At 39.6% G+C, this 25,199-nt stretch overlaps 1 protein-coding gene across 1 annotated transcript; it reads right to left on the bottom strand.

Annotated features, from left to right (window-relative positions):
- Positions 1-348: 348 nt before the first annotated feature.
- LOC126354956 (ectonucleotide pyrophosphatase/phosphodiesterase family member 5-like) lies at positions 349-24,170 on the bottom strand. Its single transcript, XM_050005038.1, has 6 exons — positions 22,908-24,170; positions 22,354-22,813; positions 21,894-22,085; positions 8,187-8,438; positions 3,198-3,297; positions 349-542 (listed from the first exon to the last, which is right to left on the bottom strand). Exons 1-6 carry the CDS (start codon positions 23,274-23,276, stop codon positions 449-451), a joined length of 1,467 nt encoding a protein of 488 aa, XP_049860995.1. The 5' UTR covers positions 23,277-24,170; the 3' UTR covers positions 349-448.
- Between the last annotated feature and the right edge of the window lie 1,029 nt (positions 24,171-25,199).

Below are 25,199 nucleotides of genomic sequence, written 5' to 3'. Positions count from 1 at the left end.
TAAAATGATTTCCCCAGTTAGTATCCCATTAATTTTATTTCTTCCAACACTGTGGTCCTGAAAGCTATGGCTTTGACTTCCCTCTTGTGCCTCTTCTGCTGCCATTTGGCAAGCAGAATATTTTCTACTTATATTTGACAGCTTCATTAGAAGACCAGTTTCCTTATAAAAGTATTCATGATATATGAGAGAGAGATTTCTGGGGAGGGGGGGGGGGGGGGGGCGGGCTAGAAGCAAATTCAGCAAGTGGCTGGAAGCTGCCTACGGTGATGCCTTCTTTAATTGTAGGATAGAACCAAATACTCATACATGTTTGTGAACACTATATATCAAAGTTAAATTACTACATCATTTTTGAAAGGCATTTTATTGTAAAAATAGATTTGTGCAAAAAGCATTACATCAGTGTACAAGCATTCATATTTTTCTTCTCACAAAGTGCATAAAATTATTCCTCTTCACTTTGAATTAAATTTTGGATATCAGCTTGATGACATTCTTGCTGTGATTTTGTTACCCATCCTTCTGAGGCCTCCCTGTCACTGATGAAAATAACATAAGTTTACAATATTATAAATTTTATCAATGAGAAAATTTTAATTGACCATCCTATTAAAATGACAGCACCAGTTCCACTTCTATTTTTATGTTACATACCATGACTGATTTCATACCCTAACGCTGTTCTCTCAGGATGTCTGACTTAGCCACTGGATAATGGCCTTTGGGGACCAAGAATGGTCCTCATCTTTAAAATTAAAAGTACAACTGATGCTGTCCCATTATTCCAAATCAGTACCTCTCTTGTGGACCCTGTATCACCATGATCCATATGCTGGAAAATAAACCTATAGGAGACCGACTGGCTGGCATGTATTGAAGCAGCTGCCTGGTGCCTTCTTACATCATTGATGACTCAGTAACTAGGCTCACTAGCATAACAATGAACAGCTCTGCATCCACACTGACCCTGTGCTAGCCAAGCACTTGTGCCAGATCAGCAACAGAAAATGGCCACCACTACAACCACAGACCATTCTGCCTAGAAGAACTTATCCTGTGACGCTGCAATCAGTGCTGCCACCTACTTTATTTAGCACTACCAAGTGCCCAACTGCAACCTGGCGCAGACTCTAAATCCACCACCTTGTCATAATGGAAGTACCAACCATCTTGAGCTGATGTCATCCTGGTCTTCGGCAATGACTATCCTTACATGTAATTACACCTTGAGGTGTGGCTCTGATAAAATTGTGAATGTGCCACTATGTACTTTTAGCAATCACCTCCTGAAAGTACATTATGGGCAGTCACTGAGCCTCCTTGTAACAGATAATATTTTTCACTTGTGTGAAATGATGAAAAATGACAGTATCCAATTTAAGAGACTGTTGCCATGAAAGCAACTTCCACAATGAAATATACCACCTTTTGATCTACAACCCAAGCAACAATGGGGCAAAGTCTGTACAACACTGAAAATTCTGTGTTGTGGTAGAGATGAGATGCAGAAAACATTAACTGTCTAGTCATTCTGCCATTTCATCAATGTACTTTTTTTTTTTTTTTTTAGTCACTTATTTCAGACATTTCCTCCTCCTCTACTGCATATTTACAAAATATCAGTCTCACCATTAAAGGACAAATTAGTCCATTTGGTGTACTGTAAATGGGTTACAACTGGTACCAGGCAGCTGTTTGACCCTTCACTGCTGATTTAAGTTACGGCAGTGAAGTGACATGTATGTGACAGTTGTATGAAATGGCACAATGGAGCTATTGTGTTTGGACATTTCCATGATCACACCATGAATGAAGTTGCCCGGTTTGTTGATGTATCAACACAGGCTGTCCAGTATGTGTATGATGAATGGTGTATGACTTGACATCACGTAACACTGTGTAATAACAGTGATCGTGTCAAGATCGTAACTGGCACTGACCGTAGACCAGACCAGTGTTTCAAACCCATCGGAAATTGCTGCCATCAGTGAACCTCAAACAGTTCCCGAGTGAACTTTGTGAAGGGAATTGCACGCAATGGACACTTACAGTTGCATATCATGCAAGGTCCAAACACAGAAGCCAGCCAGTAACTGACTGAGTGAGTGTGTTTAGTGTGGCTTGCCAAGGCCCCATTTCACCTCCCCCCCCCCCCCCCCCCCCCCACCCCCAATGATGGAAGGCATCAACAGCTCAATGAAACATTCCAACAGCAAGTTGTGGAGGGTGTAGTTCAGGCCAGATGTAGTTCTGTGATGTGTGGCACTGTCAACACTTGTTTGGCACTACAAAGTGAACAGAAGCACTGCTGCAGACGTCACAAACAGGCTGTGGACACCAGTAGGTGCAGAACTACAGCAGCATCATATCAGATACAGCAATACTGTCACAGCCTGTTTCCTCACTGCGAGCTGAGACGGGCCAACACTCGTGGTACCATTGATGCAGCAGTAAAGTGGGCTGATCATGGCAAAAGCAGGCCAATTGACACACCTTCTTGCCACCACCTTGTTTTGATGTAAGTGGTTGAAGCAATGCTTCAGCACAACAAGCAAGCAAATAACCATCATTAGCCAAAAGGATTGCAGACTAGCACCACCACCCACAAAAAGGCCCACACCAGGTGACATGGTTTTGCAAGATGCCACCAGGACATTTAGAGTCCACCACCAACAAGGAGACTTCTGCTACAAAGCCCATTCCTGTTGACTTGCCACCTTCGCTAGTGGGACATCTTTGGGCTCACTTCAGCCGAAATTGGATTTCTGCCTTTGAGGGCAGCCATTTGTGACCAGGGCAGTGCAGCAATCCATCTGTCTTACTTGTGCAGACAAACTGATGCTGCTATCACACCTCAACTAGCCCACTAAATCACAAGATCTCAATCTTGTAGAAAATGTGTTAGTAACCCAATGTGATCTAATCATCGATGTGTGGTTTTAGCTGGATATGACACAACAGAAGAAACTTGTTGATTCTTTCCCACTGAGGAGTTTTTAAAGGTTAGAGACAGTGTTACGTGATATAAACGTGACATCTCCTGATTGGGGGAGTCTAATTTTTTGTCCAGTATGCTTACACTTCGTAAAAGCGAATGTACTTCCAAGAGCCTGGAAATTTTCAAATAAACATTCCACTGAATGCAACTATTTTGTTTTTCACTGTCATTCCATAATGATATTACAACATTTTACCTTAATAATGTATAGTCACTGTTAATCTCCTCTAATCTGCGTGCTTTTCGCATCAAATGAACAGCAAATATAAAAAGGCACAGGAGCAATATAACAGAACCTGCAAAAGAAGAAAAATACAAATAAATAGCAACGCTTCGAAATATTCAGCTAATTACAGATACATTAAATGTCCTCAAAGTGAGTCATCATGCAGATAAAAGTCTTTATTTCATAACTCACTACAATGGCTATCTTTTAGAGATAGCAACTTTGCATTTAGGAAATTTAAAACACTTTAACCTCTAAAAGTAATGTACACAAATAGGTAATAAAAGGCAATAAGATTCACAAAAAGAATAACATCCCCACAATGAACAGTGAGAACAAAGGAATGAAAATGTTTATAACAGAGGTGGACTAATAGACCAGTTAGACAAGGATAGGGGAAATATTTTAGGAAGCATCTGCCTATAGTGAGCTGCCTGGAAGCTAGAGAAAATGTTAATCAGGAAATCCATAGAACAAATTAAACCCAATTCTTTCTGAATGTCTAAGGAACTGCACCAGTTTACTTGAGGAAGAAAAGGAAGAGCATTTACAGCAAGAAACATTTAATATAACTTGCAAAAAGACTTACAGAAAAGTACACACCAAAGTTCATGAATCAAGTAGTATGTGCCTTCAGAGAGTGCACTGAAAGAACAGAAGGAAATCTTGCGTCTTCTGCATGCATTAGGTTTGCTCTGGGGTGCAAATAGGTGCCGCACATAAGTTACGAAAATTCATGCAGGACATATACTAAACCATTAATAGAAAGGATAGGAACTGAGTGTAAACTGATAATCTTTGCTTGCAATGAGAGCTGTCACCTATAAATAATAATAAAAATATATTACTGTGGGTAGCAGGTCTTGAGGGTATATAATTGTTAAGAAGGGGGATGGCAGATGTGATTGAATAAGGTGGAATTAGTGGGTGTGAAATGGGATAGAACAGAGAAAGGGTGAGGTTTGGTGAGGGGTTCGTAGGACGAGATACAAGATCGTGTGGCACCGGAAAAGTGTAGGAAAGTGCATGCAAAAATACGGGAGAGTGATACAGGAAGTGTGATCAGTTTGAAGGTGTAGGATTAATGATATCGGCAGGAGTAAAAGACACGAGATGCTGTGCCAACAGACAGTGATCTTGTAGCCTTCTGTTGTGTGTAGCCGAAATGGTCGATACAGTGTGGCTCATAATTATAGCATGCATTGTGGTGTGTGTGTGTGTGTGTGTGTGTGTGTGTGTGTGTGTGTGTGTGTGTGTGCGTGCACGCGCACGTGCCTGCGTGCATGCCATCTATTTTCAACAAAGGCCTCGTTACCCAAAAGGTTATTTGTGACAATCTTTTTGTTGTAGCTATCTGCTATAGTGAGTAGCAACTTTCCTTCTCATAATATTTTTAAATGTCACAAAAAATAACAACTACTTGTATTCTAACTGAACCCCAGTACATACCTAGGGAAAGCATTGCATATCTTGGCATGGCTTGTATGCACAACATCTGACACCAGAAAAATATAAATGCTTGCAAAACTGAAATGACAAAAAATACTGATTTCACAGTAAGAGCATTAATACTGATGTAGATCCAAAGTAGTCTATTTATATCCTTATGTATCACTTGCTATCTGAACTTTTGGTGGAAATTAGGGACAAAAATGCCCAAGCACTGCCACACGTGAACAGTGGTCAGGATGGGAAGTGTTTTAAGAAAGCTGTCAGTATGCTATTTAATTTATTGAATTATGTCACAGATAAGCATGTCATCATACGCAGGATAAAATGAGAGTATCTGGACCCGTAGGCTTGTAATTGAAGTATAATAATCAAGTCATTGGAACTAGTGTTTTCAGTAGCAGCCATTATCACTCAGAGTTAAAGAACTGTGATAAAATTACCAAACTTTTTTAAAATGATTGTATTTTCATGAAATAGTTAACTAATGAAAATTTTAACAGTGAATGCAAAATTAAACTGGTGATTAATAATTAATTTGATGAAATGTTTTCATCCCAAATTTAACCTTTTATTTAAACTAACAAACTCAAATGTATATGAAACCAACACAAAAATGTCTCTATAGTCAACATAACAAATGGATAAGAAAAGAAGAGTGAAATGTCCGTACAGGCAATGAAGTCAGAAATTTTACTATAAATAGCCTCTCCAATTATGCTGACGGCCCTTCTTTTTTTTCCAAATTTACGAAAGTGTGACATATTGGAACACCAGCAATTAGGTTGATGCACAGGTTCATACCATTTTTATTTTGCACACTGGTATTTTGGTTGATATGAGTTAATTGATTGACTGCCATTTTTTATTTGTCGTTCACTGTTGTTACTTGATTTACATACTGTCATTTTGTCATTTGGAGTTCCCTGTTTAAGGAGGATCATTTCGATATTAATGACTGTCCACGTTCAGGGAGACCTTCGGGGTTTGAAGAAGATCGTTTAAACACATTAATCCACTATTATCCACGTCAGTGCACTTGAGGACTGGCAAGTGTGATGAGCTGTGATCATTCTATCATGTGACATTTGAATGCAATGGTAGGTTCAAAAATTGGATTTACGGGTACCACATGTTCAAAGTCAAAATCACAAAAATGAGCAGTTGAACATATATGTAGCTCTGCTTGCTAATCATCAATTGGTTCATGAGCAACACCAACCACTCCTATCCTGTATCATTACTGGGCACGATAAATAGTGTCTTTATGCTAACATAAGGAAAAGAAAAGAATAGTTGAGCCAGACAAAACAGCAACTCCCCATACACAGACCTGTGCGCATCCACAAAAGATAATTTTATGCATGTACTGGAAGAGCAACAGTGTGGTGTATTATGAATTTCTTCCCCTAGGTGTAACCATCACTGCTGACATTATTGTCAACAACTGAGATGTCTTGCAGACACAATCCAAGAACAATGATCAGGAAGACAGCTGAAGTGATGCTATTCCACAATAATGCCCGCCCCCCCCCCCCCCCCACTTACTATTGCTGACAAAAAACACTATACAGTAGCTGGATTGGTGAAATCATTCCAAACCCACCTTGTGCACCTAATCTAGTGCCCTCAGATTTTCAACTATTCCACTAGCTATCTAACAACCTTCAAGGCACTTTCTTTCCAGATAAAAATATGCTCCAAACATGAGTTCTTCTTCTCAAAACCAAGAGATTTCTACAGTCATGGAATCAAAATGTCACCCAGTATTGGCAGACTGTTGTAAATAGTGAAGGAGACTATACTATTTATATTATGTTATATTTTATGTTGAGCTTATGGAAAAATGCTATGAACTCGTGCACCAACCCAATATTTTTCGCTATGACCAATTCTGTAGATTAACTGTAATTTATTTTACAGAAAAGTCTAGAGATGTGTTGTTCACGAACTAACGGGTCCAAAGGAACAGCTCAACAAGATGAACACGGAACGACCGAGGAACGAATCCTAAGGAACGATCTTTCATAGTTCACTTCGGTTGCGGCTGTCTACTTATAGTTCCAAGGAACGGGAAATGGTCGGTCTCCTTCCTGCAACGGCACGTTGGCTGGTCTCATTCCAGCCTTGGTCCCGTTCTCATCTGTCTCAGTCTGGTCCCATTCCCGTCTGTCTCAGTCTCGCCTTAGCATCGCCACACGTTGCAGTTCCACTGCCAACTGCTCATAGTTTAGTTCAGTATCGAGTTGTTGTTCATTTGTTCGCTGCGCATGCCAATTCTAGGTCTGTTTCAAACATTTTTTGAACTCTGAACTTCTGGTTCTTTTCATATTCTATTCAGCGTCCATGACTGGTAATTAAAATGTGTTTTATAATTATATAAATTATGTGGTATGTAATTCATACATCTTTTTAGGTAACAAAATGGCATATCAGCTGCTTACTTCACTATTTTGATAAACTCCAGAAGGAATACTTGTGAAAAGGCAAGATTTTGTTTATTATTACAAATGCCAAGGAAGTCGGCACAGCACACACACGAGTGGCCATTTTCCGCCTTTTTTTTGACCCAAGGTAAAAGAGCATGTTCATTGTTATGGAAGGCAGACCGACTTAACAACTGAATGAAGCCCGCACTCTATAATCAAGTGTCAGGTGTCACATTTTGTAAAGAGAATGCGATAACTTCTACAATATTATTTCAATGGTACAGGGTGGCGCACAAAAAAATCGGCCACAGGTACTAGACTGCTCATTGCCACCCACAAATCGTCATCTATTGTTTCAATGTTGTTGTTTGCATTAGCTCATTTGTTATTTCTTCACTGCCTAATTATTACATGTTTATCTATTCTGCTCGTAGTGGTCAACAAATTGTGTAACTGGCGAGCAGTCTGTACTTAGGGCCAGTTTTTCGTGCGCCACCTTAAATTGTTTCACTACGATCAGCCAGATAATGCTAAAGTTGGCTAAACAAGAAGTTTTGCTGATTCACAAACATTACAAGTTTGTGAGAATTCTGTTATGAATAAAAACTCTGTACTCCAGGTGGGAGGGGGCGCAGGGCGGCAAATGCCCCCTCTTGGCGCCTTCCATCTTCAGTCACTTAGTGAATGAGTAAAAATGAATGGTTCCCAAAAAAGAGCGATCACCAGTGAACTAGTTCCCAAGGATGAAAGAGTTTGCCCATCTCTGGAAAAGTCTACATGTGGCTGTGTTACCAATAAGCATTAGAGTTTCTGTAGGTACCTGTTACATTTTATCTAATATCATTGTTAAACGTGACTGAAGGCACAATAAGAACATAATAATAAATTTACTTCTGTACTTCCAGTGTCATGGGATGCACAGATTTCTCATAAGGCTTCAGCAAATATTACTTTTTCATTTCTGTCACTGTATACATTTGTTACTGCAAACTACATTCTGTTCAAAATCTTAGGGCATGATCATCTTTGTTGCTACTGCCCACAATAAAATATAACAATCTGAAATTAAAAAAAGATATACCTGAAATGGTTATCCATTTCAAATGAATTTTAATTTCGGTGTCATCTTTCAACATAGATATAACATTTGAAAGTGAACCATTTGTTGGAGGGCTGTAGAGCCCTAAAATCTTGCAGAATAATGAATACAAGTCAACAGAATCAAATGGTTGAATTGTATAATTCTTCTTTAGTAGAGGACCCACAGCAATGAAGAAAGAGTGCATTGTCTGGAGTTCATTGTCATAACCATGAACTCCAAATGTCCTTGAGCCTGAAAAAAAAACAACAATAATAATAATAAAGTTTGCAAATCATAAGGAGAATGCATATAGTCATAACACTTTTTCTCTCAAGTTACAGGCACAAACAAATGAATTCAGGTTTTAAAAATAAAATTATACAACAAACTAACAAAACTTATCTTATAAACTAGTACATATGACTGTACTATTGATCTTTAAGGCAATGTCTGTATTCTAATTACACTTAAAAATGAAATTTACTCTGCTGCAGAAGAGAAGGAACAACATCTGTAAAAGTGAAATCAATGCAAGAACTGCATTTTTGTTCTAGAGATCGATTTCTTTAACCTGGCGAAAATAGGACAAAAAGGCTTCCCTCTTGATGTTTGACATCACAGTTAATATGCGTATTCATTTATAACAAATAGAATAATGGTGATAAATTACAGGCAGATAGAATGGGACTTTGGGCAGTGGCAGCATTAGATGTGAGAGAAGAGATGGAAGAGGTAGAAAAGAAGAAACATGGTAGAATACAAGTAATGAGAAAGATGACAAAAATGGCATGACAGATTGAGAAGTGGAAATAGAAAGGGACATAACTGGAAGAACTGAGCCTTTGGTTCACTGACTGACAGATGGAAATGGCTATATATGTTAATTTTTGAGGGAACAATTGTGAATGTGCAAAGAAAGGGCGTTAACTTAATGCAACAGGACACCAAGTAGTGTGAAATGTACTGTGAAGATTGTGTCAGAAATGGACAGTAAACAAGGAGAAGGAGTTTGAAAATGTATTTGTTTCATTGATGGTAGCTTAGCTACATAACTTGTCCGCCAACAACCACACAATCACAATATTTGTGGCAATGACAATGCACAGAGTGTGTGTGTGTGTGTGTGTGTGTGTGTGTGTGTGTGTAAGAGAGAGAGAGAGAGAGAGAATAATCTTAGATTTTAATTTTTCATTTTTTTATCTTGTTACATTATCTACATTCTCTTCATTCTATACCTCTTTCTAAGAGATCTGTTCATTTCATTATACAAAATAGTCTATGGATAAATCTATTAACTATACTACTACTACTACTGGAATTTTTTGGACAATATTGGAAAGGTGGAGGTTTGACATGCAACAGTATTATATGTAACATTTTATTTTTCAACTAGTGACTTGTAGACACATTTATAAAAGTACTGAAGAAGTGAAGGTAGATGAGAAGCTCCCAAGAAAGACACATATTGTCATCCACTGCAGAGACTAAATGCAGCTACTTTTGCAATTAGGAAACTGTCTACAATAAACTTAATTGATTCACTAAAATGTGTTTATTTTGTGTGCGCTCATTTCCTGGCATCATAAATGATAATATTTTGCAGCAACTGTGTTCAGGCTAAAAGGATACTTTTAGCTCAGAAGTGAGCAATCCAGGCCATATTTGTGGTCTTAATTCATGAAGCTTGTGTAGGCCTATTTTTAACAAGTTGGAAATCCTTGTACTGACATTGCCATATATATCTCACCTATGAGGTTTTTCCTAGAGAACTTGAACTTGTTTGATAGGAATGGCAACATCCATTCAGTGGAAACAAGACCGAAGAACAACCTTCATTTTACAAGCACACTCTTAACCACCTTTCAAAAATGTTGTAGCACACTGCATCACACATTTTTAACAGGTTTTAACAAAATTTCAAGTTTATTACAGACAAAACCAAGAAGGAGTTCTTCCTCAAGCAAACTACACTTAGCCCATGCAGGAAATTGTGGGTCACTTTTATGGGTATATAATCAACTCTAATGAGTGTTTTAATATGCAAAACTGTTCATATTCATTTAATAAATTTACATGCCTCATTCACTGTTTCTTCTGTTCACTTACAAGTACTTTACATCTGCATTACTATGTTGTAACTAAGTCAATATTGAGAAACAAAGCTGTTTTTTATGAAAAGGATTAAGAACTGTTTATCTTATCGACTCACCTTGGGTTCTGGTTTTAAAATATCATTTGAGTGACCTGGGGCCAAAATAAAATTCAAAGAAAAAAAAAAAAACTATTTCAGTTTCCCCATATAATTCCAGCTGAATACACTCATCTACTGTAGCCCCAATAAATGGGAGTGTGCAGTGGCTGAACGTTGTATTTCCACCAGTCATTCCATTGATTATGGGAAAGTTAAGAAACTGGTCACAGCCTGAATCCTACTGGAATGCAGTGGCAAGGAAGCTGTGGAACTTTAATTGGCAGATAACCTGCGTAACTAAGATAAGAGCTTTCAACTTGATAAATCATGGACCCTCATTTCGCGTCTGCACTCTCATTTCTAGGTTTCCACTGCCTGGCATTCCAACATATGCCATCTATAATAATCAACCAAATACTCACATGCACTGAATGTGCTCATTTTGTTTTATTCTTGGAGGTGTAAAGTTTTAACTATTACTGACACAAAGTTGGAATTATATGGAAATGTTTGAAGGGGTTACAATCAAGCTACAGTAGCCCATTACAACCAGTACTGTCAGGTGCTTAAAATTGTTAGCAGGAAGGCAAAGAATATGTGGTACACAAATAGAATAGCTAATTCACACGGGATAAAATTAAAACCATATGGTCAGTTGTGAAGGAAGTGTCTGGTCAGCAGCACAAGATCGACAATATTAAGTCAGTTTGTAGTAAAAATATTTCTGTTACTGATAAATCAGATATATGTACAGTATTTAACAACCTTTTTGAACACTGCTGTTGAATTACATAAAAATTTAGTTTATACAGGGAATCATATAACACTCTTGGCAAATGCCTTTCTGAGATTGATGTCAGAAATACTCCTCTGTGATACAGACAAGGGGGAGTTGAGTCAATAATTAAATCATTGAAGACTAAGGACATTCTTGGATATGATGTAGTGCCTAGCAGAATATTAAAGTACTGTGCTCCACATACTAGACCTGTATTTAGCCATATTTGTAATTTTTCCTTTAGGGGTGGTCAATTTCCCGAACGATTAAAGTACTCAGTAGTAAAGCCGCTTTATAAAAAGGGAGAAAGGGATAATGTAGACAATTTTAGACCTATCTCTATGCCATCAGTGTTAGCTAAAATTACTGAAAAGGCTGTGTAAGTAAGGATAATTGATCATTTTATGTCGCATAATTAGCCATCAAATGTACAGTTTGGCTTTAGATGTCATTTAACAGCAGGAAATTCTGTATTCTCTCTTCTCTGTGAGGTACTGGATGAGTTGAACAAAAGATTTCGAACACTAGGCATATTTTTTGATTTAACTAAGGCATCTGATTGTGTTGATCACAAAATATTGCTCCAGAAGTTGGACCATTACGGAATAGGGGGAGTAGCTCACAATCGGTTGACCTCTTACTTTAGCAACACACTGTTGAGAATGGCTGTGATGTGGGGTCTGAGTGGGGTATGGTCAAATGGGGAGAGGGGGGGGGGGTGCCCTAGGGGTCAGTGTTGGGGGCCACTCCTGTTCCTTATTTATATAAATGATACGCCCTCTAGTATTACAAGTAACTCTAAAATATTTCTGTTTGGTTGGTAGTAAAGGATGTTGTGTGCAACACTGGCTCGGTTTTAAATAGTGCAGACCATGATAGAAATTCCTGGCCTGTAGAAAATTAACTAACACTAAATCACAGTAAGACTAAGATTTTACAGTTTCTAACACACAATTCAACAAAACCTGACATTTTAATTTCAAAGAATGGGCTTATGATTAGTGAAACTGAACATATCAAATTTCTAGGTGTTCAGATAGATACTTAACTGTCATGGAAAGCCCACGTTCAGGATCTTGTTCAAAGATTTAATGCTGCCATTTTTACTATTTGCACAGTATCTGAAGTAACTGATTGTTCAACATGAAAATTAGTCTACTTTGCCTATTTTCATTTGATTATCTTGAATGGTATTGTATTTTGGGGTAACTCTTCCCATTCTAAAACGATATTTTTGGCTCAGAAACAGGTAGTTCGCGCAATCAGTGGTGCAAGTTTACAAACCTCTTATTGAACTCACTGTCAGTTCTTGTTAACAATATTAGCTTATTCCCAACAATAAGGAGCTTTCACTCACTTAATACTCGGCAGAAATCAAACCTGCATTTGGATAGGACTTCCTTAACTCCTATGCAGAAAGGTGTGCAGTATACTGCTGCATCCATTCTCAATAAGCTACCACAAGAATTCAAAAACCTTAGCAGTAATCCACACACTTTTAAATCGAAACTGGAGAGTTTCCTCAAGAGTGACTCCTATTTTGTCGAGGAGTTCCTTGAAAAATTAAGCCAATTCTTGTCGTATTGTTTATTGTTTTTTCTTAAACTTATGGCTTGACTTTTTTCAGGTTCATAAACATTTTATTTTTATCTGTTATTACTTTTATGTTGTAATTTCATGTACCGACACATTCCGTGACCTTGAAGATTTTCTCCTCACTTTGGTCCCATGGAAATTGACATGTAAATAAATAAATAAAATAAACACTCACTAACAACAGTGTTATCTTTGACACATGCACATCTGCTTCACAGTGTAAAATGCCCTCAAAATCTTCATTTTGAGAATGACTGAAAGCTTGTCAGCAGAAATATCAGTACACGAGTTAATAATATCCTTGATGCACTCCCAAAAAATGATGGAATAAATGTTCATATTGTAGACAGGTCTGAAGGCAAACTTATTCACAATTTGACTAAGATGGTCATGAAAGACAACAAAAGTCATTACACAATATTGATCGATACCGGGCTTCCAAGGAGATGTGGGTAATTTACATATCGGGCACAGACTTGTTACATAGTTGTTGCTCACGTAGTAGCTCTCACGGGACTGAGTATTTTTTGGGTGGCTTATAAAGACTAGCGTATAAATGTATTATGATTTCAGAAACCACATATTTGTTTGAAAAACTGCTAGGTTAGAATTTACTAATCAGACTGAGCTATACATTCATGCAATACTTTTGTTTGCATAATAAATGATTAGCTTATACATTAAAAGTGATGACAGTATAATGTATTGTGTCTGTGTTGGGAGTTATCTAGTTAATAGCACGAGAGCCACATCGGCAGAGGGTCTCACTGAACCTTTGCAAATCAAAATTCCTCTCCTTTCCTGGTCCAGTAACAATGTCTCTAATCTTACCTTCCCAGTCACCCATCATATCCAATGACTGGCTTCCCTCACAGCTCAATACCACTCAGGGCTTGAGCAACTGAATCACATTTTCCATCAAGGCTTCGGCTAATCTTCACTGTGCCAGGGGAAATGAGAAATATCCTTCCTACTATAGTCTCTACCCCTTCCACAATAGTCTCCCCCACCGCCCACCCAAACTACAAAATTTATTTGTCTATCCCTACTACAACCTTCCTCCTCAACCCCTTTCCCTATAGTTCACATCCCTGGTTGGTCTGGAGTGAAAGGAACTTATCTGCAACATCATCAGTCCCTCCCTCCGTTAAATGGCAAACCAGGAGTGGTCGTAAAAGAAAGGGAGTGTGCACACACACACACACACACACACACACACGGGAGAGGAGGGGGGGGGGGAGGGAGAAGAAATAAAAGCCCAGACAAGTCATTAAAAGATCAGTCAAGACAAGACAGCAAAATCAAGAAGCAAAAAAGAATGAAGAGAATAAAAATGTGGAATGGGTAGAGGCCAGGATGACCACTGAGCACAGACCAACAATGGACCCCTTTGGGGGAGGGAGAGGGGGTGGTGAGGGTAGGGGTGCCCCACTAACCCCTCTGGTGGTCAATGAGGCCAAAAATCCCTACCTTATAGGGATGAATAGAAACTACCTTCGCAGACAAAACATAATGGCAGATCAGCCACTTCGGCTTTGTCTGCTATCATCAGAGGTAGCGTGTCAAGAAAATTAAGACGCCACCTCAAAGCAGTAAAATTAGGACAGTCTATGAGTAAGTGGGCACCATCAGTGGGCTCCACATCGGGAGGATCTTCATGTCTGAGAACATGGCCATGAGCTAGCCAAGTGTGGCCAATGCAGGGTCGACAGGGAACAGTGGATTCCCTGCAAGTAGCACACATGGAGAACTGTGATGTGGTAATGGTCTCCTTAACTGTCCTCAGTTTGGGGAGATCAGGACAGAGCATTCCAGGTTCCAGACTTCCAGCAATCAATCTTGTAAAAATGACTGAAGGTCCGGTTCTGGAACCCCCATTTCAAGAGTCAGCATCTTGGTGACCAGCTTCGCGAACTGGTCAGCTCATTCATTTCTCGAAATCCCAAACTGATTGGGGTTCCAAACAAAAACAACTGGCCATCCAGCTTGATGGAAGTCAGAGATAAGATCCTGGCTAGCCGTAACCAGTGGCTGAGGAGAGCTGCACTGGTCTAGAGTCTGGCAAAGGGAGCCACTAAAGATCAGGATACTCTTGTCAGAGAAAGAATGAATGAATGTGGCTTTTTTAAGTGTTAGTCTGATGGTCATCAAAGCACCAGTGAAGACACTGCAGCCAAGTGGCAGAGAGTGGAGTTTACTGCACCGTGCATATGTGTATGCAAAGTTTGTACATCTGTTGATTGTTGAGCCATCAGTGAATACCACTTCCAAACCAGGATACATTTCACGAGCAGCCAAGAACAGGCAGTGAAAAACCATGGGGTTAATGGAAACTTTCAGACCAAAGGAGACTTCCAGACAAATCCGAGGTTGGGGCACAATCCATGAGGGAAGATGTGATGTTCCCCTGATCTGAGACGACAGTTAAGAAAGTTGCAGTTCTGAACAGATCCTGTAGGCATGCAGCAATTTTAAGCCTAGTTCTGGGTCGCTGTTGTGGGAGGTGGAGCTCCCTTTCAGGAAAAAGGACACATTAGTTGGGATGTTTAGGGAAGCTATGAACGCATATAGTATAATTCAACAGCTGTTGTCGGCATCTGATAGGTAATGGAGGGACTCTAACCTTGACTAAAATGTTTCTGCAGGGCTAACTCAGAAGGGTCCTGTCATAAGTCAGACCCCATGATGATAAATGGGGTCCAGTATCCACAGTGCTGAGAGTGACGCTGAACCACATGCTAGACTCCCATAATTGAGACAGAACAGAAACAGGGCTTCGTAGAGCCACAGTCCGCCTCCGTAGCGCAGTGGTAGCGTTACTGCCTACCATGCAAGGGGGCGCAGGTTCAATTCCTGGCAGGGAACTGGGTATTGTGTGTGGTATCTTTCACTACCTGCCTCCTGGAGCCATATAATGCTCCATTCAGTGAATGCAAACTCTTCAGTGCCCTAGCCTATTGTTCTGATACTGCCCCAGGACCAGATTGCATTCACAACCAAATGCAGGAACATCTCTCAGTGGATTGTCAGTGTCACATTCTTGCCCTCTTTAATCAGGTCTGGAATGATGTTGAGTTCCCATCTCAATGGCTAGAAAGCCAGTACCGAAACTGGGTAAGAATCCCCTAAGTTACCTAGTCATACTTGCCAACATTCTCCGTAAGTTGCTCAAACGCATGATGAGCACATGGCTGTGTTCGCTCATTGAGTCTTTGAGCCTTTTGGCTGCATCTCAGGGTAGTTTTCGCAAAGGTCACTCCACTGCTGATAATTTGGGTCACATGAGGTCCACCATCTAGATGGCCTTCGCACGTTTTCAGCACCACATCACTATCTTTTTTGACATGCAGAAGTCTTATGACATGACATGATATGGTGTCACCACATCTTTATGATGTTGAGTGGGGTCTCTGGGGTAGACTACAGATTTTTGTCAAGAACTTCCTGTTGCTCCATATATTCTGGGTTCAAGTGGGCGCTTCACCCAGTACGCCCAATTTCCGAAAATGGGATCCCTCAGGGCTCTGTACCTAGCGTCCCCCCTCTTTCTTGTTGCCATCAATGGTCAAGTGGCGGTTGTGAGGTCTTGGGTATCGCCCTCCTTTTATGGCGACGATTTTTGCTTTTACTATTGCTCCTCTAGTATGGAAGTTGTCGAGTGCTGCCTAAAGGACACCATATGGAAGATGCAGTCTGGGCTCTCACCCATGGCTTTTGGTTTTCGGTCACCAAGATTCATATTATGCCCTTCCATTGCCTCCTACTGCCCACCCACAACCAGAGCCACTGTTTAATGAGTCGAAAGGTGTGATGGTAGTTCTAAGACGCAAAGGTGTGAGCATAGTGCTCAGCAAAATGTTTGGCAACAGAGTGGGCATCACTACAAATGGCACCATTTACAGAAATACTTCAAACATCCATGTGCTGTGATGAAGTGTGTGGAGACACCTGAGTTCAGGAGGCAAAGATCTGTGCCAGTAAAATTTTGATGACTTTACCAGGGCCAGTGATCATTGTACCATCCCATAAAAGGGTATGAGCACTGAAGTCGACCTAGACTAGGAAAGGTGGGGGACAGCTGAGAGAGCAATGTAGATAGTACATCCTGGGACATGACATCATTGGTAGCGAGATAAACATTACAGATGGTAAAATCCTGATGTGCCCTTACTCAAACAATCACATCCTCCAAAGGAGTATCATGAGGCACACGGTCACTGTACATAAGAGTCCAGCACATACATACAAACTCTACTCAATATTCTCTCATAGTAGGTACAATTCTTAAAATAAGTTCGGCAGCCACAAAGGGCAGAGGTTCAAGTTGCTGGAAACCCCAGTTCCTGAATGGCAACACAGAATGGAGGGTAAGGGTTTAAAAGTTACTGTAGCTCAGCCAGGTGGTGTAAAAAGTGGTTGCAATTCCACTGGGGGATCAGACTGAATACTGTGGGGGATGAAGTAACCAGGGGATGGGGAAAGGGGGGGGGGCAGGTTAAGGAATACCTGCAGAGTCAGGAGGCATGAAGGCCACCAGAGCCCAGAGGCATGAAGGCCACCAGAGTTTCCTTCATCTCGGAGGTCTTCCTTTTATCCTGCTCTTCCTTCTTCTCCTTAGAATACGAGGAATTGGTTTCAGGGCCAGAAGAAGAACAACAAGTCCTACTGCAGCCTGTAGTTCCTTCAGCCAACAGCTGGTGTCTGGCTGTGGACCAGCAGGAACCAGCTAGAGAAGCTGGAGGGGGATGCAGCTAGGGGATGCGGACTGGTGGGGACCCAATGCTCCCAAGGTGGGTGTTGTGGGAGCACCAGAAGGGCCCCCAATCACCTGAGGGCAGGTATCGGCAGGCAGCTCTGATGGGCCACTGTAAAAGGCACAAAAGCACCATCAACAGAACTGCAGCACAAGATTGTGTAATTTGTATGGGATTAAGATGCTCATACTTTTTTCTGGCCTCTTGGTATGCGAGCTCGTCTGGGGTTTTCGTCATACATTTAAAAATGGAGCAATATGCTGGGCAGGGAGTATGTATGTTTACACAGATGGTGGTAGGGGCACAAGGAACTGCTCTCTCTCCAGATGTGGTTGTATGTATTAAGCAGAAAGTGCTTGCTTGCACAAGAAAGGTGTTGCAACAGCCAAATGTTAACAGCATCTGGCCCTGGGATGCAGGATTGGGATGAGGTGAGGGTGTAATCTAGCTCGCTCATAGTAAAGGCAGCATTGTAGCACTCACAATTCTAAGAAGAGAAGGGTATTGCACGAGCCTCCTCATTTCCAGGAGGGAGGCAGGATGATAGTGGGAGGAGCTCGAAATCTCTGCAAATGGCGGCCCAAGGTGTTGGCGATAGCAACAGGGTCCACAATGACATTGTCTGCTACTGTCAGGCTGGAAACTGAAGAATGGATCTTGGTCCCAGAGAGCACTTGGAGGTTGGCCCACAGGACAGAAGAGGGAGTGGAACTGTTAAAAGAATTGGCTTTTTGCTATCCTGAAGAACGTGACGACACAACACGTGCATCTGTTTGTAGTGAATGCAGTTTGCCATCATAGGATGATGGTTAAAAACGCAGAGAGCATGTCTCCGCTCACGAATCGTGTCGATGCCTGGCTTAGTCTAGCAAGCGATCGGGACGATACATGGTAAAGAAGAAGTGCAAGGAACAGAACATTCTGCAGTGATAAGGATAACATTTGTAAGACACTCCACCTGGTTATCACAACTGTGGAAATCTTGTTGTCGAAGTTCGCCAGGGAGGAGTAAATCCTCCAGTCGGCTTTGGTTAGCTGCCATTTGGGTGTGCATGGAGGTGGGGTAAGAGCCAGGAAATGGATAGCACATGGGAAATGGTCACCTCAAGTATGTATCAGAGAAAACAGACGGACCATTTAAGACGATGGGAAAGCTGTGCAGTGCAGAAGGATAGGTCCAAATGGGAACAGGTGTGCAAGGAGTCTGGAAGGAACGTGGGTGCTCATGTGTTAAGGCAGAAGAGGTTAAGTTGATCAAGAAGGTCAGCCAACAGGGCACCTCTCAGACAGGGTCTGAAAGGAGCCCAAAGGGGATGGTGCGCATTAAAGTTGTTGTTCAGGTTTTGAATCAATTTGAGACTGCCTGGCAATATTCACCTATCCAATATGACCACAGAAGCAAGCTCTGGATTACAGCATTGTATCTGTGCCTTTCCCTGTTCTGGGGAACATGTTCCAATTACATTGTCTCATGGAGATCTTGTTTTTAAACAACACAAGGCAACCACATGCATTGAGAGATATGAGTTTCATACCAGTATTATTGTGGCAATCTTTCTTTTTAATTATTAATTATAATCCATTCAACTGGATTCATTCACAAAGGAATTTAGAAAACCTGACAATCAATTGCTTCATATCTAGTGTTCATTTAGTGTGTGTTTTCTTTAATTTTCAACATTACTACCCTATTTTCAAAGGATCTCTATAACACTGTTTGTTCACCGACTTAATCAGATTTTTAATGTGCTCTGGTGTAGTACTAAAATCCTCTATTATCACACTTTTATCATCCACAAATGCTTGGCAGTCTACTTCCACTTAATTCTTCTTAGTGTCAATGATTTGAATAGGGCATTAATATTTATGTCACTCCTGTAATAATTTATGCAGCCCTCAGTTGAAAATGAAACTCTACTGAAGTACTGTTTTATTTGTAAATTACATACATGCACACTGTAATGTTAACAGTAAACAGAATCTTTAAGGATGCCTTAGCAGGTAAAACTAATAAATGAATGAACGAATAATAAATAAGTAACAGCATTGTAAGCTTCATTAGTACTATCATTTACTATACGGAGGACAGAATAGTTTCCTTATTGCAGTTTAGCCAAGCTGACTTTCAGAGATATGTGTAGGAATCTGAAACTTTTGCACTGCTTATATTTATGATAAATATATTTAAAAACATAGCCCTCATTCCACATGGCCACAGCTTCCAAAGACATTGTGCTACATCCTCTTCTGTCCATCACTTGTACAATATAAATGGCACACAGATGTTAGACACTACAGCTAAGATCACATTGTTCACAGATGACATCTGTCTAATAACTGAGCACTGTTAAAAAATCATTATATACAACTACTGTTCAAGTCCGTAAGTCCATTAATTCATAGTTCAATGCCAACAGGTTGACACTAAACGTGAAGAAAACAAATTACATTCAATTTGGTAAAACAAATTAAAACCAAGATCTTAATCTGGTATTGGATGGTAAAGAACCAGAAAGAATATGATGTACAAAATTGTTAGCTATGAATGTTGACCTAGACTAATTTCAAATCTCTCTCTCTCTCTCTCTCTCTCTCTCTCTCTCTCTCTCTCTCCCCTCCTCCTAAAACTCAGTTCCACATGTTTTATTCCAAGAAGCATTTCGAAAGTTTGTACCTCACAAGCAGTAGAACAGCATACTTTGGGAGGGTGAACGCATCACTTGTGGTTCTCTTAAGGAAAATTCAAGACATGCTTTAAGTTTAGTATAGAAAAAAGTTAACAAGTCATATCTATTGTTTCAAAGTCTCTACATTTCAACTATGTAGTTACAAATGTTCTACATTTTATTTAAGAAAAATAAGAAATAAAAATTACTGAGTGCAAAAGGGCACATTTCCTCTTGTAGAATCAATTTGCTACAAAGTAATTAGTTCTTTAAACATGAACATAAGAAAACAAACATGCATACAGTACGGAAAAAAAATGTTCCATCTGTATTAAAAATTATGTTACGGTCATTGCACATTCATTCAGAGATTTAGATACTTCCTGCAACCAATTTCTGATTTTTCTCCCCTGTAATAGAAGCTCTAGCCCCACCATCATTCAGAATCTTTTTGCAACAAAACTTTGTCTCTGTTAAGAAAGCCATGATATTAATTTTTTTCCCACATTGGTTGTTGGCAACACAGCCTTAAAACTTCACAAATCTACCTTTTCAATCAGTCCTTTGTACTCTGGGGACACCACATAAAAATAAGGGAAATTCCGGTGAACTAGAAGGATGCAATACAAGTACCGGCAATGATAGATAATAGAACACATTGTAAACCACTGTGCATTGAATATAGAATATTAACAATTACTAATTCATATATTCTTGATAGTGTTAACTATATACTTGCTGAACTATCAAATTTAGATGTAACAAATCAAAGGCATGGCCACAACACCACAATTTGTACTTCTCTTGCCACAAAATATATTAGCAAAAACAGTACATGGCAATTAAAATATATAACAAATTGTGTACACATGCCTCAAGCATGCAAATCAAAGTGTTTAAGGGTAGTTACACAACTTCTTGTTAGGTAACCTACTCTATTCATTAGAAGAATTTTTAGAAATTCCCTATATCAACTTAAAAAATGTATTTTATTGAATTAATAGGTTAAGTGAAACAACAAAGTGTATTGCATGTAATAATGCTGAATATCTAATAAAGAATCTGAATCTCTTTAGTAACTGGAAACTCCACACAGTCCATGTCTACAACTGGATAATATATGTTGCCAGTTTATGATAAAATATGACCAGCTAATTCCCTTCCTGACAACTGCCTCTAATGACTCCACTGTCTTTCGTGTAAAAAGGAATATTCGACATGACTTGTTGGCTTCGATCAATGACATAGGAAACGTGATATACGGTGTAAACAAAATGGTGACTGTAACGTGATATCAGTGGCAATTTTTTTCAAATGGCCTAAGCTACAGATCAGTCTGACACCACAACCAAGTTTTTTTTTTAGTTTCACATTCATTCGCTTCACCAATTCTCAACCAAACTGTCAGCTTCCTATCTAAAACAGACCTCGAGTTTTACTTTCACATTCACCAATTAACAACGAAACTGTGAATGTACACACTGAAACGTGGTCAAAACTGATGACTCCTATCAAATATTCCTCCCAATCTTGTCTTTTTTCTGACTAACCATACCATGTAAAACACAATTGTGGGTAGACCACAGGACACAGAATCAATTGCTCATTATCACCATGACCATCAGCCATCTGACATGTACTGATCGAAATTAACGATCTAAACAATATCATGTATGGGGCTGGTCAATTATAAATATTATGCCTTAGAATGTCCTTACTTACCATTTCTTTGGTGACTATCCGGAACATACAAGACATCATCAAAGGCAAAACCTTCATCTGCAAGTAACAACAGTGGTGGGGTTCTTTCATTATTGTAATGCCATCTTTCAAATAATTCATCTCTCTTGTAAACTGTGAAGTTTTCTACTTCTGAAGCAACTTTCAGAGCATTGTATACATCTTCAAATTCACCTGTGGTAATAACAATCATAACAAACTTAGTTAATGTTATAGCTAGAATATAGACTAAGCTACATGTTACTTGCTCTCTATCCGAGAAAAATGATAATGTTTTCGCCAGAACCATGATAACACGAAAAAAGAGCAACACTGTCACTTCAAAAAACATTGATGCTATAATGTGAATGACAAGTCATGTGTGATATGTACTCATAAATAATTAATTGTTAACTTCATTAAATCAAAATTAATAGCATTAAGCTGGGAAGCACACAGGTACCTTTTTTGGGAATTACATGCAGTGCCGGTGATGTGCTGGCTGTTAGATACTTTGTTTTGTTAACATAATGTGTCAAGTTGATTATTCTGTCTGCTGATACACTGTCCATGCCATGATCACTCAAAAGAAATACATTAAGCTTACTACTTAAGCCAGTAATAGCAATCTGGTCAAACAAATATTTAGTTATATTATCGCACCTCATAATCTGCTTTAACACCTCCAGTGACTCAGGACCAAATAAGTGTGAATGGCTGTCAGGCTCTTCAAAATAGAGAAACACCAAGTTTGCTGGAGAGACAGGATCCATAAACCATTTTAACACTGTATCAACTCGATCTGTCCATGATACAGATGGTTTAAATGTAGTGAGAAATGTAGGGAGAACACCTTGATAGTCAAACTCTCCTCCTGGCCACATGTAAACCCCACTGCGATGGTTCAGTTTTTCATTTAGGCTCTATGAAAAAAGGGAACATCAAATAAAGAGTACAGGCTATCCATGCAGGTGGTTTTCTGCACAAGGAGTTGTATTACAATGTGATAAAGCTTACCCAAAGTGGAGTAACACTGTTTCCGAATTTCCACAGTTCTTCGCTGTATGAAATAACTTTGCCATATCTCTCATCATATACACTACTTGCCATAACACCGTGTGAACTTGGAAATAAACCTGTGGCTATTGAGTGATGATTTGGAAACGTTTTTGTAATAAAAACATTGCGCATATATTCAGAGTGAACGCCTCTCTGATGAAGACTGTGTAGGGTTGGTGTTACGTTCTTATTTATGTAATCATACCGGAAACCATCAAATGACACCACTAACAAAAGGGGTTTAGTTGGAGAACCGTAAAAAACAGCAAACAGAGTAAAAATGCATATTAACAATATTGCTATGAATACAAACACAGTGTCGTACATGTCACTCACACATCCAGATTGCCACAAAACGTATGATATGAAATCAAACTTCCCAGTCTTCTATTTTACATTATTCGAAAACAAATGATATAGTGTTTCGTCTCACAAAACCAGAAACGTATGATCAATCCACCACCTACAGCAATTATAATACCCCTTTCAATGACTATGGTACAGCTGTCGTATTATACGTGGTAAATTTTTGGAGCAAATAAAGAATCACTGTTTTGTTTTTGATTACTAGGGTAATGTTAAGATTTCAATACGTATTGACAATTATGAGGTCTGTGCTGTGCACAAATTACTCAACAACCGCAGAAATTTTATGCAGGGCAAAGCCTGATTTCGTAATAGACTATATAGGTGTGTGGAAAACACAGATCAGACAAATCCTGAATTATTGCTCCAAGTAAGTAAAGTATACGTAAATGAAATATGGAATGTAATTTCTTTCAGACAGATGTTTGAAGTAGCGCTGTGTTAGATCAGCGAAATCATACGGCCGGATCCACTGGCGCCAATATTGAATTATTTCGGCAATTTTAAATTATGAAGCCAAGTTCATACACGCCACCGAAGTATCGCAACAGCTAGCGGCAATCCGCATTTGCATATATGAACTCCTGGTTTTCAGTGGTGCTACTTAAGAGACGCAACTTTTGTAATGTCACAAAAAGTTCAACTTAGTTGTAATTTGTTACGCCAATTTCCTTCCACCAATGCTCCCTGATGGCTGTAACTCGAAACACGAGTATTGCGTCGCCGTTATGGTGGGGTAATAGCTGCGTTGCTCCATTCGATTTTAGTGTGTTTACATCTTATTACTGAAAAAAGTCAAAGCCGATGTCGGCAGGCACACTTTCGCAGCTTCCGGAAGTACAAGACCAACAACTTAAGTTCAATTTTCTGGTGCAGTGTGTGTGTGTGTGTGTGCAAACCAATGTTGTAGGCTAATTCCACAATCTTGAAAGATTTTTGGATAAATAAAATAAACAAACTTAATCGTATAAACTTCGTGATTTATGAGATCTGACACTGTATAAATTGTGGATTATATGCGGGAAAAAGCCCAGAAATGTGATAGGGCAGCTGTTTAAAAAATGGTTCAAATGGCTCTGATCACTATGGGACTTAACATCTAAGGTCATCAGTCCCCTAGAACTTAGAACTACTTAATAACCTAAGGACATTGCACACATCCAGGCCCGAGGCAGGATTCGAACCTGCGACCATAACGGTCGCGCAGTTCCAGACTGTAGCGCCTAGAACCGCTCGGCCACACAGGCCGGCTGGGCAGCTGTTAAACCAAAAATTAGTTATTAGAATTGCCTACATTAAAGTATACAAATAGATTCTTGGAAGAGTGACGTGCTTGCTGATGATATTTGCATTCCAGCTGATTGCCACAGCAGACAGCATTTTCGTGTTTGAGTGTTATTTCTTTTGTAAATGTGTTTTTGGCCCCTGATTTATCGACGAGTGAAATATATTTTCGGGTCTAACATTTGAATTTCGTGTTCCTTGTATTTAGCTCTTGCCACAGCTCTAATGCCATAACCTGCACAATAATCTTAATACCTGCTCATATGGTTTCAGTTGATTCTATACGTATAGCTGTGCAACCATGTAGAATTGGTGCTGCAAGCAAAGTCCGCATATCCGGGGACGATGGGGGGCTGCAGCTCCCCATGAGCTCCCAGGGAAAGTAAAAATATAGTATGACCGGGTGCTTTTCTTTAAAAAAAATGATTTATATGCAGATTTTTTAAGGGTTGCAACTAGAACTTTGTTTGGTTACTTACAACACGCCATTCGCCTTCCGAAATATTAACAGTACTTCATATCCACAGGTCTAGACCCCCACCCCGCCCTATATGCGCCATTGCATTTAAGCATCAGGCAATGTGAAGCCAACGAAACACA

The sequence above is a fragment of the Schistocerca gregaria genome, chromosome 3 (genome assembly GCF_023897955.1).
Source record: "Schistocerca gregaria isolate iqSchGreg1 chromosome 3, iqSchGreg1.2, whole genome shotgun sequence".
NCBI classification, from domain to species: domain Eukaryota; kingdom Metazoa; phylum Arthropoda; class Insecta; order Orthoptera; family Acrididae; genus Schistocerca; species Schistocerca gregaria.
Note: the sequence above shows the minus strand (reverse complement) of the source record. Positions and strands in the feature narration are given on the sequence as shown.